At 65.9% G+C, this 17,646-nt stretch overlaps 1 protein-coding gene across 1 annotated transcript in view; it reads right to left on the reverse strand.

Moving 5' to 3' along the window:
- Positions 1–830: 830 nt before the first annotated feature.
- Positions 831–17,646, reverse strand: part of AHNAK2 (AHNAK nucleoprotein 2) — a 28,208-nt gene continuing 11,392 nt past the window's right edge. Inside the window, exons 6-8 of the mRNA XM_061159134.1 lie at positions 15,749–15,899; positions 15,294–15,478; positions 831–15,173 (exon numbers count right to left, since the gene is read on the reverse strand). Of these exons, the coding sequence (XP_061015117.1) occupies positions 1,410–15,173; positions 15,294–15,478; positions 15,749–15,899 (14,100 nt within the window). The 3' untranslated portion in view covers positions 831–1,409. The remainder of the gene's footprint in view (positions 15,174–15,293; positions 15,479–15,748; positions 15,900–17,646) is intronic.

Consider the following 17,646-nt stretch of genomic DNA (forward strand, 5'->3'; position numbering starts at 1 on the left):
AGCAGGGCGGTGCCCAGGCTCCAGGGACCTTCCCCGGGCAGCAGGGAGGGGGCCAGGCTCCAGGGATCTTCCCTGGGCAGCAGGGAGGTGCCCAGGTCTCCAGGGACCTTCCCCGGGCAGCAGTGAGGTGCCCAGCCTCCAGGGACGTTCCCCGGGCAGCAGAGAGGGGGACAGGTTCCAGGGACCTTCCCCTGGCAGCAGTGAGGTGCCCAGGCTCCAGGGACGTTCCCCGGGCAGCAGGGAGGTGCCCAGGCTCCAGGGACCTTCCCCGGGCAGCAGAGAGGTGCCCAGGCTCCAGGGATGTTCCCCGGGCAGCAGGGAGGGGGCCAGGCTCCAGGTCCCCCCATGGAGTGTTGTATGCTCAAGGGCCCAGAAAGGGCCTCTGAAGGTCATGGGGAAGAGTTGTGACCCTGAAGGACTGTAGGACGCTCCCTTGACCTTGTTCTGCGTCCTGCTCCCGTGGGCGGCTGGCGAGGACGGCCACCATGGTGCAGGGAGCCCTGAGCTGGGCCGCTGTGGTGGCTGAGGACCCAGCGAAGCCTCCGGGCCAGGGCCCTCCGCCCCCTGGCCCCTGCGCTGCCCATGGCCCTCGCCTGGTGTGGCCTCCCAGTTCAGGGTAGCCTGTCCCCTGCCTCGCGGTGGAGCCCTGGGTCCGCACCTTCCTCCTCGGTCTCTCAGAGCTGCGGGCGGGAAGGAGGCCCCAAGCAGACAGGCGGTGGGGGAGCCGCCCTGACTCTGCCCGGCAGAGCAACCTAGCAGCCGTTAGGGGGTGTGTGCGGGGGAGCAGAGATGAGCTCCACCCAGAACAGAACACTCGTAGCCGTCACGGGAGGGGGGCAGCGCTTTATTTATGGCCCGTTCGGGGTCCAGGAAGCAGCCAAGTGGGTCCCATCTTCAGGCACAGAGGGGCTGGGAGCCACGCACGCCGGAGAGGGCAAGTGGACGCCCACGGGCGTCTGGTGGGCACTCACGGACGGACGCCTGGACCACTCGGTGGCCTGCTGCTCCCAGCCTGGCACAGGCGTCACTCAAAGCATCCCAGGGCTTGCCTCGGCAAGATGGCCCCTGAAGAGTGGGCCAGCTCTAAGCGGGCAGGGAGACGATCTCCTGGACTGTGGCAGACTCTGCCAGCAACAGGGAAATAACCTTCACCAGGAAGCAGCAGCTGTGTCCTCGGGGGGCTCGTGGGCAGGGGTCTAGTAACACGTGTCTAGTAAAGACCCTCAGGAGCCTGGGACCCCTCCTGAGGCTTTGGGAGGCAGCACACTGGGGGCCCCGCTTCGGGAGGGCCGGGGCCGGGGGCCCCTCTGCTCACAGCCGGCTCCGCTTCGTCCTCCGCTCTGGGGGTCGCGGTGGACACTCGCGTGCACAGGCGGCGCACAGGGCACAGCCTCCACTTCCTCCCGTCCTCACTGGGCAGCGGGCACGGGCGCAGGCTCGTCTGGGGCCCCCGGGTCCGGCTCCAGCAGGATGAGCTCCGTCCTGGCCGTGGACGTGACCATGGCCCCCGCGCCCGGCACCCCCTCCTCCTTGTCTTCAGGGGAGAAGCTCTCGCGGGCGTCAAAGAAGGTGACGGCTTCTTCTTGGAGCTTTTGCTCTGCTGAAGCCGCCTCGTCCTCCGAGCTCTTGCTTTTCTTGGTCGGGGAGGAGGAGAACCCTAATTTGGGGAATCGGAACCAGCCCGCCTTCTCGGTTTTCTTGGGAGGCTCTGCCTCAGGCTGCGAACTCGGCGGGGTCTGGATGGGGGCTGGCCCATGGGCTTCATCTTTGGAGTCAGCACGTGTCTCTTCGGAGGAAGAAGAGAAACCGATGCTGGGAAGCCAAAATCGGAACAGACCAGAAGACCTCTTACCTTCCGGCTTCTCTTTCAGAGCCTGGTCTCTTTCGGCCAGGCCCGCGGCAGCCTCCTCGCCGTCCTCTTCGGGGGGAAATTCGAGGATTTCTGCGGGCTCCTCGTCGGAGCAGCTCTCCACACCCGCGTGGCCAGAGCGCAGGTCGGCGGTGAGTGCTGGGCCTCCGGGTACGCTGACGCTGGACGCGATCACTTCAAATGGTTCTCCGGTGTCTGGCTGCAGGTCTGCAGAAACGGGGTCTGCTCTGGGGCCGGCTTCTTCGGGAGCCTCCAGCAAGCCCACCGTTGGCCGGGAGTCTTGGACCCTCCCCTGTGTGGGGGGCTCAGAGATCTTCACTTTCAGCAATGAAAATCCGTAGGAAGCGGTTTGGATCTCGGACGCGGGGATCTCTGATTCCCGCACAATCTGGGTGGAAACAGCCTCGGGTCCCGAGAGGTCGGCCGGCTCTGCCGTCACCACGCCATGTACGCCAACCCCGGGACCCTCTCCCTGAGCACCGTGAATGTGCACTCGGACCCTGGAAGCTTCCGGGGAGAGGTCAAAGGCCACGGGCTGCTCCTCGGGGGTCCCAGCACCGGCCTTCAGGATGCTGGCGCCCCAGGCTCCCGGGCTCTCCGTGCGCAAGGCGTCGCCCAGGCTGCTCCCAGCGCACTGCACCTCCTGCACGGTGGGGATGAAGATGTCGGCCTCCGAGCCAGGGTCAGGGAAGGCGAACCTCGGCATGCTCAGCCTGGGCAGTCTGACAGTTAACACGGAGCCCTCCCAGGGCTGACCCACGCTGACCACGGAAACCTGGGACGGCCCATCGGTCCTGGACACCTTCAGTTTAACAGGGCCTTCGGGCTGGGAGGACCATTTCTCCTCCCTCCCCTCTCCCCCAGCGAGGTCCAGGCCTGCAGGCCCAGCAGGAGGAGCTTTCGTTTCCAGAAGTGCCCCGCTGGGCATCCGAAGTGGAAGGGAACCTTCGCCCGGGCGGACCCTGGCTTTGGAAGTGGACAGGCCCACAGGAGATGCCCCCGGAGGAGGCGGGTGCGGCGTCGGGCCTCTGCCGTCCAGGTTGATCTCTAGCACACCCACACACGATGCGCTCTTCTCAGCTGCCTCCAGAGGCTCAGGCACCTCCACCTCTAACCCTGGAGGCCCCTGAGCCTTGACAGGAGTTGGCCCTTCTTCCCCTGGTGAATGGGCAGCAGGCGGGGGACTCTGCACCCCGGGCACCCCCTTCGCCCTGGCGGGGCGCCGGATGCTGGGCAGGTGGACGGCGGGCATCCTGAACCAGCCCCCCTGAGCGGGTGTGCTCTCCTCCGTCGGGGCGTCCGCACCTGCGGCTCTGCATGACTGCTGGAAGGGGTCTCCTGCTGACTGGGCCGTCCCCTCACCGTGAGGCTGGCTGGCCGTGACGTCCCCAGGTGCGTGCCCTTGGTGACCGTCTCCCAGGGGCAGGCCGTGTGCAGAGTCCAGGCCCTGAACCTCGCTGGGAGGGCACAGGGCAGGGGAGGTCTCCGCGGCCCCAGCCTCCACCGAAGGACCTCCTGCTTCTGGACTAGAAAACCCGAACTTTGGTCGATGAAACTTGGGAAAGGTCACCCGACCATAAGATGCAAGAAATAGCGGGTCCGGAGGGCTGGCAGGACGATCAGGTGGGCACGGAACGTGCTCGTCGGGGGACAAAGCGGCAGGACTTTCTCTATCCTCCTGGGAATACGAAGGGATTTCTGAAGGGAACTGTGCAGCGTCGGGAGCAGTCACCTGGTACTTGATGAGAGTGACGGGCTCCAGAGAGATGGACGAGGACTCAACGTGAGAACGGCTGACATCAAGGCTGCCTGAGGACACACCAGGCCAACCCAGGTGGGGACGCGGCAGGGACGGTTTATGACTGGAAACATCTGGGGAGGTAGAATCCACACCAGAAGCACTTGGGAGCAGAGAAACGTGAGGATCACCATCAATCACGGGAGAACTTATGAAAGATTTCCCTGATGAAGAAAACAACTTTGGAAACTTAAAATGGGATTTTCGTACGTGGATTTTTACATCATCTTCGGTTGTCAAGGTATGGTCCCTGGCGGACACGTCCTTCTCCCGCGGGGCCCGGTCAACCTGCAGCTTGGCGCCCGGGGCCTGGGTGTCAACCTCCACGCTGGGCAGCGACACCTCCACGTCGGGGGCGGCCACCTCGGCCTTGGCGCCCTTCAGGTCCAGCTTGGGCCCCTTGATGTCCACCTGCGGGGCCTTGATGTCCACCTTGGGCAGCTTGACGCTGGGCATCTGCACCTTGGGCAGGTGGGCCTTGATTCCGACTCCCGCCGCCCCTTCCTTGAGCTTGGCTTCAGGCAGGTGGGCCTCCGGCAGCTTGACGCCCACCTCGGCGGCCTTGACCTCCAGCTCGGCCGAGGGCAGCTCCACGCGGACCTCACTGGTCTTGACGTCGGCCTGCACCGAGGGCGCGGTCACCTCGGCCTGGGCCTTGGGCAGGGACACGTCCACGGCGGCCTCGATGGCCTTGCTGGGCGCCGACACGCCGAAGGACGGCATCTTGAACTTGGGCATTTTGAACTTGCTGTCTCTGGCGGCCACCTCCTTGTCCCCCAGGGCCAGGTCGCCCTCCAGCTTGGCGCCCGGGGCCTGGGTGTCCACCTCCACGCTGGGCAGCGACACCTCCACGTCGGGGGCGGCCACCTCGGCCTTGGCGCCCTTCAGGTCCAGCTTGGGCCCCTTGATGTCCACCTGCGGGGCCTTGATGTCCACCTTGGGCAGCTTGACGCTGGGCATCTGCACCTTGGGCAGGTGGGCCTTGATTCCGACTCCCGCCGCCCCTTCCTTGAGCTCGGCTTCGGGCAGGTGGGCCTCCGGCAGCTTGACGCCCACCTCGGCGGCCTTGACCTCCAGCTCGGCCGAGGGCAGCTCCACGCGGACCTCACTGGTCTTGACGTCGGCCTGCACCGAGGGCGCGGTCACCTCGGCCTGGGCCTTGGGCAGGGACACGTCCACGGCGGCCTCGATGGCCTTGCTGGGCGCCGACACGCCGAAGGACGGCATCTTGAACTTGGGCATTTTGAACTTGCTGTCTCTGGCGGCCACCTCCTTGTCCCCCAGGGCCAGGTCGCCCTCCAGCTTGGCGCCCGGGGCCTGGGTGTCCACCTCCACGCTGGGCAGCGACACCTCCACGTCGGGGGCGGCCACCTCGGCCTTGGCGCCCTTCAGGTCCAGCTTGGGCCCCTTGATGTCCACCTGCGGGGCCTTGATGTCCACCTTGGGCAGCTTGACGCTGGGCATCTGCACCTTGGGCAGGTGGGCCTTGATTCCGACTCCCGCCGCCCCTTCCTTGAGCTCGGCTTCGGGCAGGTGGGCCTCCGGCAGCTTGACGCCCACCTCGGCGGCCTTGACCTCCAGCTCGGCCGAGGGCAGCTCCACGCGGACCTCACTGGTCTTGACGTCGGCCTGCACCGAGGGCGCGGTCACCTCGGCCTGGGCCTTGGGCAGGGACACGTCCACGGCGGCCTCGATGGCCTTGCTGGGCGCCGACACGCCGAAGGACGGCATCTTGAACTTGGGCATTTTGAACTTGCTGTCTCTGGCGGCCACCTCCTTGTCCCCCAGGGCCAGGTCGCCCTCCAGCTTGGCGCCCGGGGCCTGGGTGTCCACCTCCACGCTGGGCAGCGACACCTCCACGTCGGGGGCGGCCACCTCGGCCTTGGCGCCCTTCAGGTCCAGCTTGGGCCCCTTGATGTCCACCTGCGGGGCCTTGATGTCCACCTTGGGCAGCTTGACGCTGGGCATCTGCACCTTGGGCAGGTGGGCCTTGATTCCGACTCCCGCCGCCCCTTCCTTGAGCTCGGCTTCGGGCAGGTGGGCCTCAGGCAGCTTGACGCCCACCTCGGCGGCCTTGACCTCCAGCTCGGCCGAGGGCAGCTCCACGCGGACCTCACTGGTCCTGACGACGGCCTGCACCGAGGGCGCGGTCACCTCGGCCTGGGCCTTGGGCAGGGACACGTCCACGGCGGCCTCGATGGCCTTGCTGGGCGCCGACACGCCGAAGGACGGCATCTTGAACTTGGGCATTTTGAACTTGCTGTCTCTGGTGGCCACCTCCTTGTCCCCCAGGGCCAGGTCGCCCTCCAGCTTGGCGCCCGGGGCCTGGGTGTCCACCTCCACGCTGGGCAGCGACACCTCCACGTCGGGGGCGGCCACCTCGGCCTTGGCGCCCTTCAGGTCCAGCTTGGGCCCCTTGATGTCCACCTGCGGGGCCTTGATGTCCACCTTGGGCAGCTTGACGCTGGGCATCTGCACCTTGGGCAGGTGGGCCTTGATTCCGACTCCCGCCGCCCCTTCCTTGAGCTCGGCTTCGGGCAGGTGGGCCTCCGGCAGCTTGACGCCCACCTCGGCGGCCTTGACCTCCAGCTCGGCCGAGGGCAGCTCCACGCGGACCTCACTGGTCTTGACGTCGGCCTGCACCGAGGGCGCGGTCACCTCGGCCTGGGCCTTGGGCAGGGACACGTCCACGGCGGCCTCGATGGCCTTGCTGGGCGCCGACACGCCGAAGGACGGCATCTTGAACTTGGGCATTTTGAACTTGCTGTCTCTGGCGGCCACCTCCTTGTCCCCCAGGGCCAGGTCGCCCTCCAGCTTGGCGCCCGGGGCCTGGGTGTCCACCTCCACGCTGGGCAGCGACACCTCCACGTCGGGGGCGGCCACCTCGGCCTTGGCGCCCTTCAGGTCCAGCTTGGGCCCCTTGATGTCCACCTGCGGGGCCTTGATGTCCACCTTGGGCAGCTTGACGCTGGGCATCTGCACCTTGGGCAGGTGGGCCTTGATTCCGACTCCCGCCGCCCCTTCCTTGAGCTCGGCTTCGGGCAGGTGGGCCTCCGGCAGCTTGACGCCCACCTCGGCGGCCTTGACCTCCAGCTCGGCCGAGGGCAGCTCCACGCGGACCTCACTGGTCTTGACGTCGGCCTGCACCGAGGGCGCGGTCACCTCGGCCTGGGCCTTGGGCAGGGACACGTCCACGGCGGCCTCGATGGCCTTGCTGGGCGCCGACACGCCGAAGGACGGCATCTTGAACTTGGGCATTTTGAACTTGCTGTCTCTGGCGGCCACCTCCTTGTCCCCCAGGGCCAGGTCGCCCTCCAGCTTGGCGCCCGGGGCCTGGGTGTCCACCTCCACGCTGGGCAGCGACACCTCCACGTCGGGGGCGGCCACCTCGGCCTTGGCGCCCTTCAGGTCCAGCTTGGGCCCCTTGATGTCCACCTGCGGGGCCTTGATGTCCACCTTGGGCAGCTTGACGCTGGGCATCTGCACCTTGGGCAGGTGGGCCTTGATTCCGACTCCCGCCGCCCCTTCCTTGAGCTCGGCTTCGGGCAGGTGGGCCTCCGGCAGCTTGACGCCCACCTCGGCGGCCTTGACCTCCAGCTCGGCCGAGGGCAGCTCCACGCGGACCTCACTGGTCCTGACGTCGGCCTGCACCGAGGGCGCGGTCACCTCGGCCTGGGCCTTGGGCAGGGACACGTCCACGGCGGCCTCGATGGCCTTGCTGGGCGCCGACACGCCGAAGGACGGCATCTTGAACTTGGGCATTTTGAACTTGCTGTCTCTGGCGGCCACCTCCTTGTCCCCCAGGGCCAGGTCGCCCTCCAGCTTGGCGCCCGGGGCCTGGGTGTCCACCTCCACGCTGGGCAGCGACACCTCCACGTCGGGGGCGGCCACCTCGGCCTTGGCGCCCTTCAGGTCCAGCTTGGGCCCCTTGATGTCCACCTGCGGGGCCTTGATGTCCACCTTGGGCAGCTTGACGCTGGGCATCTGCACCTTGGGCAGGTGGGCCTTGATTCCGACTCCCGCCGCCCCTTCCTTGAGCTCGGCTTCGGGCAGGTGGGCCTCCGGCAGCTTGACGCCCACCTCGGCGGCCTTGACCTCCAGCTCGGCCGAGGGCAGCTCCACGCGGACCTCACTGGTCCTGACGTCGGCCTGCACCGAGGGCGCGGTCACCTCGGCCTGGGCCTTGGGCAGGGACACGTCCACGGCGGCCTCGATGGCCTTGCTGGGCGCCGACACGCCGAAGGACGGCATCTTGAACTTGGGCATTTTGAACTTGCTGTCTCTGGCGGCCACCTCCTTGTCCCCCAGGGCCAGGTCGCCCTCCAGCTTGGCGCCCGGGGCCTGGGTGTCCACCTCCACGCTGGGCAGCGACACCTCCACGTCGGGGGCGGCCACCTCGGCCTTGGCGCCCTTCAGGTCCAGCTTGGGCCCCTTGATGTCCACCTGCGGGGCCTTGATGTCCACCTTGGGCAGCTTGACGCTGGGCATCTGCACCTTGGGCAGGTGGGCCTTGATTCCGACTCCCGCCGCCCCTTCCTTGAGCTCGGCTTCGGGCAGGTGGGCCTCCGGCAGCTTGACGCCCACCTCGGCGGCCTTGACCTCCAGCTCGGCCGAGGGCAGCTCCACGCGGACCTCACTGGTCCTGACGTCGGCCTGCACCGAGGGCGCGGTCACCTCGGCCTGGGCCTTGGGCAGGGACACGTCCACGGCGGCCTCGATGGCCTTGCTGGGCGCCGACACGCCGAAGGACGGCATCTTGAACTTGGGCATTTTGAACTTGCTGTCTCTGGCGGCCACCTCCTTGTCCCCCAGGGCCAGGTCGCCCTCCAGCTTGGCGCCCGGGGCCTGGGTGTCCACCTCCACGCTGGGCAGCGACACCTCCACGTCGGGGGCGGCCACCTCGGCCTTGGCGCCCTTCAGGTCCAGCTTGGGCCCCTTGATGTCCACCTGCGGGGCCTTGATGTCCACCTTGGGCAGCTTGACGCTGGGCATCTGCACCTTGGGCAGGTGGGCCTTGATTCCGACTCCCGCCGCCCCTTCCTTGAGCTCGGCTTCGGGCAGGTGGGCCTCCGGCAGCTTGACGCCCACCTCGGCGGCCTTGACCTCCAGCTCGGCCGAGGGCAGCTCCACGCGGACCTCACTGGTCCTGACGTCGGCCTGCACCGAGGGCGCGGTCACCTCGGCCTGGGCCTTGGGCAGGGACACGTCCACGGCGGCCTCGATGGCCTTGCTGGGCGCCGACACGCCGAAGGACGGCATCTTGAACTTGGGCATTTTGAACTTGCTGTCTCTGGCGGCCACCTCCTTGTCCCCCAGGGCCAGGTCGCCCTCCAGCTTGGCGCCCGGGGCCTGGGTGTCCACCTCCACGCTGGGCAGCGACACCTCCACGTCGGGGGCGGCCACCTCGGCCTTGGCGCCCTTCAGGTCCAGCTTGGGCCCCTTGATGTCCACCTGCGGGGCCTTGATGTCCACCTTGGGCAGCTTGACGCTGGGCATCTGCACCTTGGGCAGGTGGGCCTTGATTCCGGCTCCCGCCGCCCCTTCCTTGAGCTCGGCTTCGGGCAGGTGGGCCTCCGGCAGCTTGACGCCCACCTCGGCGGCCTTGACCTCCAGCTCGGCCGAGGGCAGCTCCACGCGGACCTCACTGGTCCTGACGTCGGCCTGCACCGAGGGCGCGGTCACCTCGGCCTGGGCCTTGGGCAGGGACACGTCCACGGCGGCCTCGATGGCCTTGCTGGGCGCCGACACGCCGAAGGACGGCATCTTGAACTTGGGCATTTTGAACTTGCTGTCTCTGGCGGCCACCTCCTTGTCCCCCAGGGCCAGGTCGCCCTCCAGCTTGGCGCCCGGGGCCTGGGTGTCCACCTCCACGCTGGGCAGCGACACCTCCACGTCGGGGGCGGCCACCTCGGCCTTGGCGCCCTTCAGGTCCAGCTTGGGCCCCTTGATGTCCACCTGCGGGGCCTTGATGTCCACCTTGGGCAGCTTGACGCTGGGCATCTGCACCTTGGGCAGGTGGGCCTTGATTCCGACTCCCGCCGCCCCTTCCTTGAGCTCGGCTTCGGGCAGGTGGGCCTCCGGCAGCTTGACGCCCACCTCGGCGGCCTTGACCTCCAGCTCGGCCGAGGGCAGCTCCACGCGGACCTCACTGGTCTTGACGTCGGCCTGCACCGAGGGCGCGGTCACCTCGGCCTGGGCCTTGGGCAGGGACACGTCCACGGCGGCCTCGATGGCCTTGCTGGGCGCCGACACGCCGAAGGACGGCATCTTGAACTTGGGCATTTTGAACTTGCTGTCTCTGGCGGCCACCTCCTTGTCCCCCAGGGCCAGGTCGCCCTCCAGCTTGGCGCCCGGGGCCTGGGTGTCCACCTCCACGCTGGGCAGCGACACCTCCACGTCGGGGGCGGCCACCTCGGCCTTGGCGCCCTTCAGGTCCAGCTTGGGCCCCTTGATGTCCACCTTGGGCAGCTTGACGCTGGGCATCTGCACCTTGGGCAGGTGGGCCTTGATTCCGACTCCCGCCGCCCCTTCCTTGAGCTCGGCTTCGGGCAGGTGGGCCTCCGGCAGCTTGACGCCCACCTCGGCGGCCTTGACCTCCAGCTCGGCCGAGGGCAGCTCCACGCGGACCTCACTGGTCTTGACGTCGGCCTGCACCGAGGGCGCGGTCACCTCGGCCTGGGCCTTGGGCAGGGACACGTCCACGGCGGCCTCGATGGCCTTGCTGGGCGCCGACACGCCGAAGGACGGCATCTTGAACTTGGGCATTTTGAACTTGCTGTCTCTGGCGGCCACCTCCTTGTCCCCCAGGGCCAGGTCGCCCTCCAGCTTGGCGCCCGGGGCCTGGGTGTCCACCTCCACGCTGGGCAGCGACACCTCCACGTCGGGGGCGGCCACCTCGGCCTTGGCGCCCTTCAGGTCCAGCTTGGGCCCCTTGATGTCCACCTGCGGGGCCTTGATGTCCACCTTGGGCAGCTTGACGCTGGGCATCTGCACCTTGGGCAGGTGGGCCTTGATTCCGACTCCCGCCGCCCCTTCCTTGAGCTCGGCTTCGGGCAGGTGGGCCTCCGGCAGCTTGACGCCCACCTCGGCGGCCTTGACCTCCAGCTCGGCCGAGGGCAGCTCCACGCGGACCTCACTGGTCTTGACGTCGGCCTGCACCGAGGGCGCGGTCACCTCGGCCTGGGCCTTGGGCAGGGACACGTCCACGGCGGCCTCGATGGCCTTGCTGGGCGCCGACACGCCGAAGGACGGCATCTTGAACTTGGGCATTTTGAACTTGCTGTCTCTGGCGGCCACCTCCTTGTCCCCCAGGGCCAGGTCGCCCTCCAGCTTGGCGCCCGGGGCCTGGGTGTCCACCTCCACGCTGGGCAGCGACACCTCCACGTCGGGGGCGGCCACCTCGGCCTTGGCGCCCTTCAGGTCCAGCTTGGGCCCCTTGATGTCCACCTGCGGGGCCTTGATGTCCACCTTGGGCAGCTTGACGCTGGGCATCTGCACCTTGGGCAGGTGGGCCTTGATTCCGACTCCCGCCGCCCCTTCCTTGAGCTCGGCTTCGGGCAGGTGGGCCTCCGGCAGCTTGACGCCCACCTCGGCGGCCTTGACCTCCAGCTCGGCCGAGGGCAGCTCCACGCGGACCTCACTGGTCTTGACGTCGGCCTGCACCGAGGGCGCGGTCACCTCGGCCTGGGCCTTGGGCAGGGACACGTCCACGGCGGCCTCGATGGCCTTGCTGGGCGCCGACACGCCGAAGGACGGCATCTTGAACTTGGGCATTTTGAACTTGCTGTCTCTGGCGGCCACCTCCTTGTCCCCCAGGGCCAGGTCGCCCTCCAGCTTGGCGCCCGGGGCCTGGGTGTCCACCTCCACGCTGGGCAGCGACACCTCCACGTCGGGGGCGGCCACCTCGGCCTTGGCGCCCTTCAGGTCCAGCTTGGGCCCCTTGATGTCCACCTGCGGGGCCTTGATGTCCACCTTGGGCAGCTTGACGCTGGGCATCTGCACCTTGGGCAGGTGGGCCTTGATTCCGACTCCCGCCGCCCCTTCCTTGAGCTCGGCTTCGGGCAGGTGGGCCTCCGGCAGCTTGACGCCCACCTCGGCGGCCTTGACCTCCAGCTCGGCCGAGGGCAGCTCCACGCGGACCTCACTGGTCTTGACGTCGGCCTGCACCGAGGGCGCGGTCACCTCGGCCTGGGCCTTGGGCAGGGACACGTCCACGGCGGCCTCGATGGCCTTGCTGGGCGCCGACACGCCGAAGGACGGCATCTTGAACTTGGGCATTTTGAACTTGCTGTCTCTGGCGGCCACCTCCTTGTCCCCCAGGGCCAGGTCGCCCTCCAGCTTGGCGCCCGGGGCCTGGGTGTCCACCTCCACGCTGGGCAGCGACACCTCCACGTCGGGGGCGGCCACCTCGGCCTTGGCGCCCTTCAGGTCCAGCTTGGGCCCCTTGATGTCCACCTGCGGGGCCTTGATGTCCACCTTGGGCAGCTTGACGCTGGGCATCTGCACCTTGGGCAGGTGGGCCTTGATTCCGACTCCCGCCGCCCCTTCCTTGAGCTCGGCTTCGGGCAGGTGGGCCTCCGGCAGCTTGACGCCCACCTCGGCGGCCTTGACCTCCAGCTCGGCCGAGGGCAGCTCCACGCGGACCTCACTGGTCTTGACGTCGGCCTGCACCGAGGGCGCGGTCACCTCGGCCTGGGCCTTGGGCAGGGACACGTCCACGGCGGCCTCGATGGCCTTGCTGGGCGCCGACACGCCGAAGGACGGCATCTTGAACTTGGGCATTTTGAACTTGCTGTCTCTGGCGGCCACCTCCTTGTCCCCCAGGGCCAGGTCGCCCTCCAGCTTGGCGCCCGGGGCCTGGGTGTCCACCTCCACGCTGGGCAGCGACACCTCCACGTCGGGGGCGGCCACCTCGGCCTTGGCGCCCTTCAGGTCCAGCTTGGGCCCCTTGATGTCCACCTGCGGGGCCTTGATGTCCACCTTGGGCAGCTTGACGCTGGGCATCTGCACCTTGGGCAGGTGGGCCTTGATTCCGACTCCCGCCGCCCCTTCCTTGAGCTCGGCTTCGGGCAGGTGGGCCTCCGGCAGCTTGACGCCCACCTCGGCGGCCTTGACCTCCAGCTCGGCCGAGGGCAGCTCCACGCGGACCTCACTGGTCTTGACGTCGGCCTGCACCGAGGGCGCGGTCACCTCGGCCTGGGCCTTGGGCAGGGACACGTCCACGGCGGCCTCGATGGCCTTGCTGGGCGCCGACACGCCGAAGGACGGCATCTTGAACTTGGGCATTTTGAACTTGCTGTCTCTGGCGGCCACCTCCTTGTCCCCCAGGGTCAGGTCGCCCTCCAGCTTGGCGCCCGGGGCCTGGGTGTCCACCTCCACGCTGGGCAGCGACACCTCCACGTCGGGGGCGGCCACCTCGGCCTTGGCGCCCTTCAGGTCCAGCTTGGGCCCCTTGATGTCCACCTGCGGGGCCTTGATGTCCACCTTGGGCAGCTTGACGCTGGGCATCTGCACCTTGGGCAGGTGGGCCTTGATTCCGACTCCCGCCGCCCCTTCCTTGAGCTCGGCTTCGGGCAGGTGGGCCTCCGGCAGCTTGACGCCCACCTCGGCGGCCTTGACCTCCAGCTCGGCCGAGGGCAGCTCCACGCGGACCTCACTGGTCTTGACGTCGGCCTGCACCGAGGGCGCGGTCACCTCGGCCTGGGCCTTGGGCAGGGACACGTCCACGGCGGCCTCGATGGCCTTGCTGGGCGCCGACACGCCGAAGGACGGCATCTTGAACTTGGGCATTTTGAACTTGCTGTCTCTGGCGGCCACCTCCTTGTCCCCCAGGGCCAGGTCGCCCTCCAGCTTGGCGCCCGGGGCCTGGGTGTCCACCTCCACGCTGGGCAGCGACACCTCCACGTCGGGGGCGGCCACCTCGGCCTTGGCGCCCTTCAGGTCCAGCTTGGGCCCCTTGATGTCCACCTGCGGGGCCTTGATGTCCACCTTGGGCAGCTTGACGCTGGGCATCTGCACCTTGGGCAGGTGGGCCTTGATTCCGACTCCCGCCGCCCCTTCCTTGAGCTCGGCTTCGGGCAGGTGGGCCTCCGGCAGCTTGACGCCCACCTCGGCGGCCTTGACCTCCAGCTCGGCCGAGGGCAGCTCCACGCGGACCTCACTGGTCTTGATGTCGGCCTGCACCGAGGGCGCGGTCACCTCGGCCTGGGCCTTGGGCAGGGACACGTCCACGGCGGCCTCGATGGCCTTGCTGGGCGCCGACACGCCGAAGGACGGCATCTTGAACTTGGGCATTTTGAACCTGCTGTCTCTGTCTTGTCCATCTTTCCCCTTTCTCTCAGTTTCTGTTGTTCCTGTTGTTTCCGTGGTTTGTTTTTGTTTTTCTGTTTCCTGAATTAGTGTCGTTGTGACTCCTCTGCTCTCCTTCGCTGGTGACCACCCGAATGAGGGCAGCTTGAACTTCAATATTCTCGTCTTTCCCTCCATCTCCTCTGATTCCTGGTCCCGTTCCCTGCTCTCCTCCGCCGTCTCCTCCGCCGCCTCCTCCTCTCCTTCTCCTTCTGGTTTTGTCTGCTCTGTTGGTGGTCCTCTCATCGTCTCTGAGTCTGTGTCACCTTTGTCCTCCACCATGGCCCTGGCGTCGTCAGCAGAGACCTGTGTCCACCAGGGTCCCCAGCGCACCGGGGCCGTGCCCTCCGCATATTCCGGTACTGTTTCTTTGGCAACTCTGAACTTGGGTGTCTTTAGGCTGGTTATGCGGATGCGGAATTCTGGTTGGCCATTCCGGTAGCTGCCCTGATCTGCGGAGCCCTGCAGAGACAGCCTGGCAGTGCCCACCAGTGGTCCCTGGGTGTCCCCCGTGGCTCCCTCTGTGGTCTGGGCCAGGGCTGTCCCCGCCTCTGTTTGGCCCTCCGCTGGAGTCTCCTCCGGGGCTGTGGCCTGGGCTTTCTTCCTTCGCAGTCTGGGTGCGGGGCCCGCCCCGTCGCCTGTGGGTCCTTCGCCGGGCAGAGCGGGCTCTGTGGGGGCCTCAGCCTCCTCGGGCAGTCCTGCTCTCACGTCCTCTTTCTCGCCACGTCCAGCCGTCCCGATGGCCTCTTGTTCGGCCTCCGAGGGCCCTGCCTCCTCCAGCAGCTCGGCTGGGCCTGCCCCGCTGCGGTCGCCCCTGCCCGACGGGCCCTTCCCGGGGCCCATCCTGAACCTCAGGCTGGGGAACCGTCTCCTCCACTGGCTGCCCGGCTCTTCCTCCGTGGGGAGCGGGGCCTCTGTGTCTGTGCTGGTGGGTGACAGGTCGGGCCCCCGACCCCGCTCGTAGGCCTCTGAGGAGCTGTGCGACCTCCGGGGCCCTCGCTTGCTCTTCAAGGCTTGGAACTTGGGCCAGGAAAGCCGCTCCCGCTGGGCACGCCGGCCCCTGCCCTCCCTGGGCGTGGGGAGGAGCCTCTGCTGGTCTCCGTCCCCTTGCGGCGTCTTCCTGGGGGTCTCCGTGCAGCCATCGGCGACATCCTGGTCCTGGAACAGGGAGAGCGAACCTGTTGGCCCCGAACAGGGAGGTGGAGGCCCTGGGCTCCGGGGACTGGAAGGGGCGGGGAGGAGCCAGCAGGGCAGAGCCCCGTGGGCCAGGACGCTCACCTGCTCCTCGCCGACCCTTGGGCCAGGCTCAGCACTGCCGGCTGCGCCCTCCTCAGTCCCGCTGGCAGGAAGCTTCCGTCTGAGTTTGAACTGAACCTTGTAGGGCTCTGAGTACTGAAGGATTTTGAGAGCATCTTCATATTTAATGTTGTCAAAGAATATGGTTGCGCTGAGCAGTTGATCCCCTGGACAAAGACAGACGACCTGGTGCCTTAGTGCCCCTGGCCTCATGGGAGGGGCCCACAGCGGGTGTGAGTGGAAGGCTGCCTGCCCCTTCCGTTTACTGAGACCCGGGTGGATAGGAACCCCTCATTTCCAGGCAGAGAACTCAGCACAGAGAGTGACCCCAGCCTGCATGCAGCTGAGAGGTCTCCAGGGAGCCACCCTGCGCCCACTGGGGCCCGTCCCCCTCCCCCTCCAGGGACCATGGGGCACTGGGGACGGGCCTGTGGCACCTTCTCTCAGGCTGAAGATCTTGGCAGCTGACGAGTCCTTCAGCACTTGCTTGACAAAGATCCCCTGGTCCCCACCACCCGTGACGCTGTAGCCGCTGGCTCCAGCCTCCACCTCCGTCTTCAGTGTCACTTCTGTCCCATCCTGTGTGGACTGAGCAAAAGCCCAGCAGGGCCTTGGTGAGCACGCGCCTGTCCCACCACGGGTGTAGGTGCTGGGGGCTGCCTCCCCTGAAGCCTGGGACCCCAGAGCCCTCTCAACGGGCAGCTGGACCTGGGCCACAGTGTCTGGCTCTGGGGGAGGCCGGCGGCTGCCACCTCTGCTGACAGCAGCCTCCCCTGGTCCCTGACCCCACTGGCCAGGACTCAGGAGCACCCTGCCCCGGCCGTCCAGGCCCAGCAGGGCTGCTGAGCAGAGGAAGAGGCTTCACGCGTGTGTGCCAGGCCTTTCTCCACGGGCTCCTGGTTCATCATCACCCTCACTCCCAGTACCGATCACTTACAAGGTGATGCTCAGCTGGTACCAAGGAGGGTCATTTGTTGCTGCTGTTCAATGGCTCAGTCGTGTCCGACTCTTTGAGACCCCACGACTGCAGCACGCCAGGCCTCCCTGTCCTTCACCACCTCCCAGAGAGTGCTCAAACTCATGTCCGTTGAGTCTGTGATGCCATCCAGCCAGGTCATCCTCTGTCGTCCCCTTCTCCTCCTGCCTTCAGTCTTTCCCAGCATCAGGGTCTTTTCAAATGAGTCAGTTCTCACATTAGGTGGCCAAAGTGTTGGAGTTTCAGCTTCAGCATCAGTCCTTCCAATGAATATTCAGGACGGATTTCCTTTAGGATGGACTGATTGGGTCTCCTTGCAGTCCAAGGGACTCTCAAGAGTCTTCTCCAACACCACAGTTCAAAAGCATCAATTCTTCAGTGCTCAGCCTTCTTTATGGGCCAACTCTCACATTTGTACATGACTACTGGAAAAACCACAGCTTTGACTACACAGACTTTTGCCGGCAAAGTAACATCTCTGCTTTTTAATATGCTGTCTAGGTTGGTCATAGCTTTTCTTCCAAGGAGCAAGCGTCTTTTAATTTCATGGCTGCCGGCACCATCTGCAGTGATTTTGGAGCCCAAGAAAATAAAGTCTCTCACTGTTTCCATTGTTTCCCCATTTATTTGTCATGAAGTCATTTGTCATGAACATTGTTTTAAGCCAGCTTTTTCACTCTCCTCTTTCACTTTCGTCAAGAGGCTCTTTAGTTCTTCTTCGCTTTCTGCCATTAGGATGGCGTCATCTGTATATCTGAGGTTATTGATATTTCTCCCCACAATCTAGATTCCAACTTGTGCTTCATCCAGCCCGACATTTCACATGATGTACTCTGCATATAAGTTAAATAAGCAGGGTGACAATATACAGCCTTGATATACTCCTTTCCCAATTTGAAACCAGTTCATAATTCCATGTCTGGTTCTAACTGTTGCTTCTTGACCTGCATACAGGTTTCTCAGGAGACACATAAGATGGTCTGGTATTCCCATCTCTTTAAAATTTTTCCACAGTTTGTTGTGATCCACACAGTTAAAGGCTTTGGCATTGTCAATAAGGCAGAAATAGATGTTTTTCTGGAACTCTCTTCCTTTATCAATGATCCAACAGATGTTGACAATTTGAACTCTGGTTACTCTGCCTTTTCTAAATCCAGCTTGAACATCTGGAAATTCTCAGTTCTCATACTGTTGAAGCCTGGCTTGGAGAATTTTGAGCATTACTTTGCTAGTGTGTGAGATGAGTGCAGTTGTGCGGTAGTTTGAACATTCTTTGGCATTGCCTTTGTTTGGGACTGGAATGAAAACTGACCTTTTCTAGTCCTGTGGCCACTGCTGAGTTTTCCAAACTTTCTGGCA

The sequence above is a fragment of the Dama dama genome, chromosome 13 (assembly GCF_033118175.1).
Source record: "Dama dama isolate Ldn47 chromosome 13, ASM3311817v1, whole genome shotgun sequence".
NCBI classification, from domain to species: Eukaryota; Metazoa; Chordata; class Mammalia; order Artiodactyla; family Cervidae; genus Dama; species Dama dama.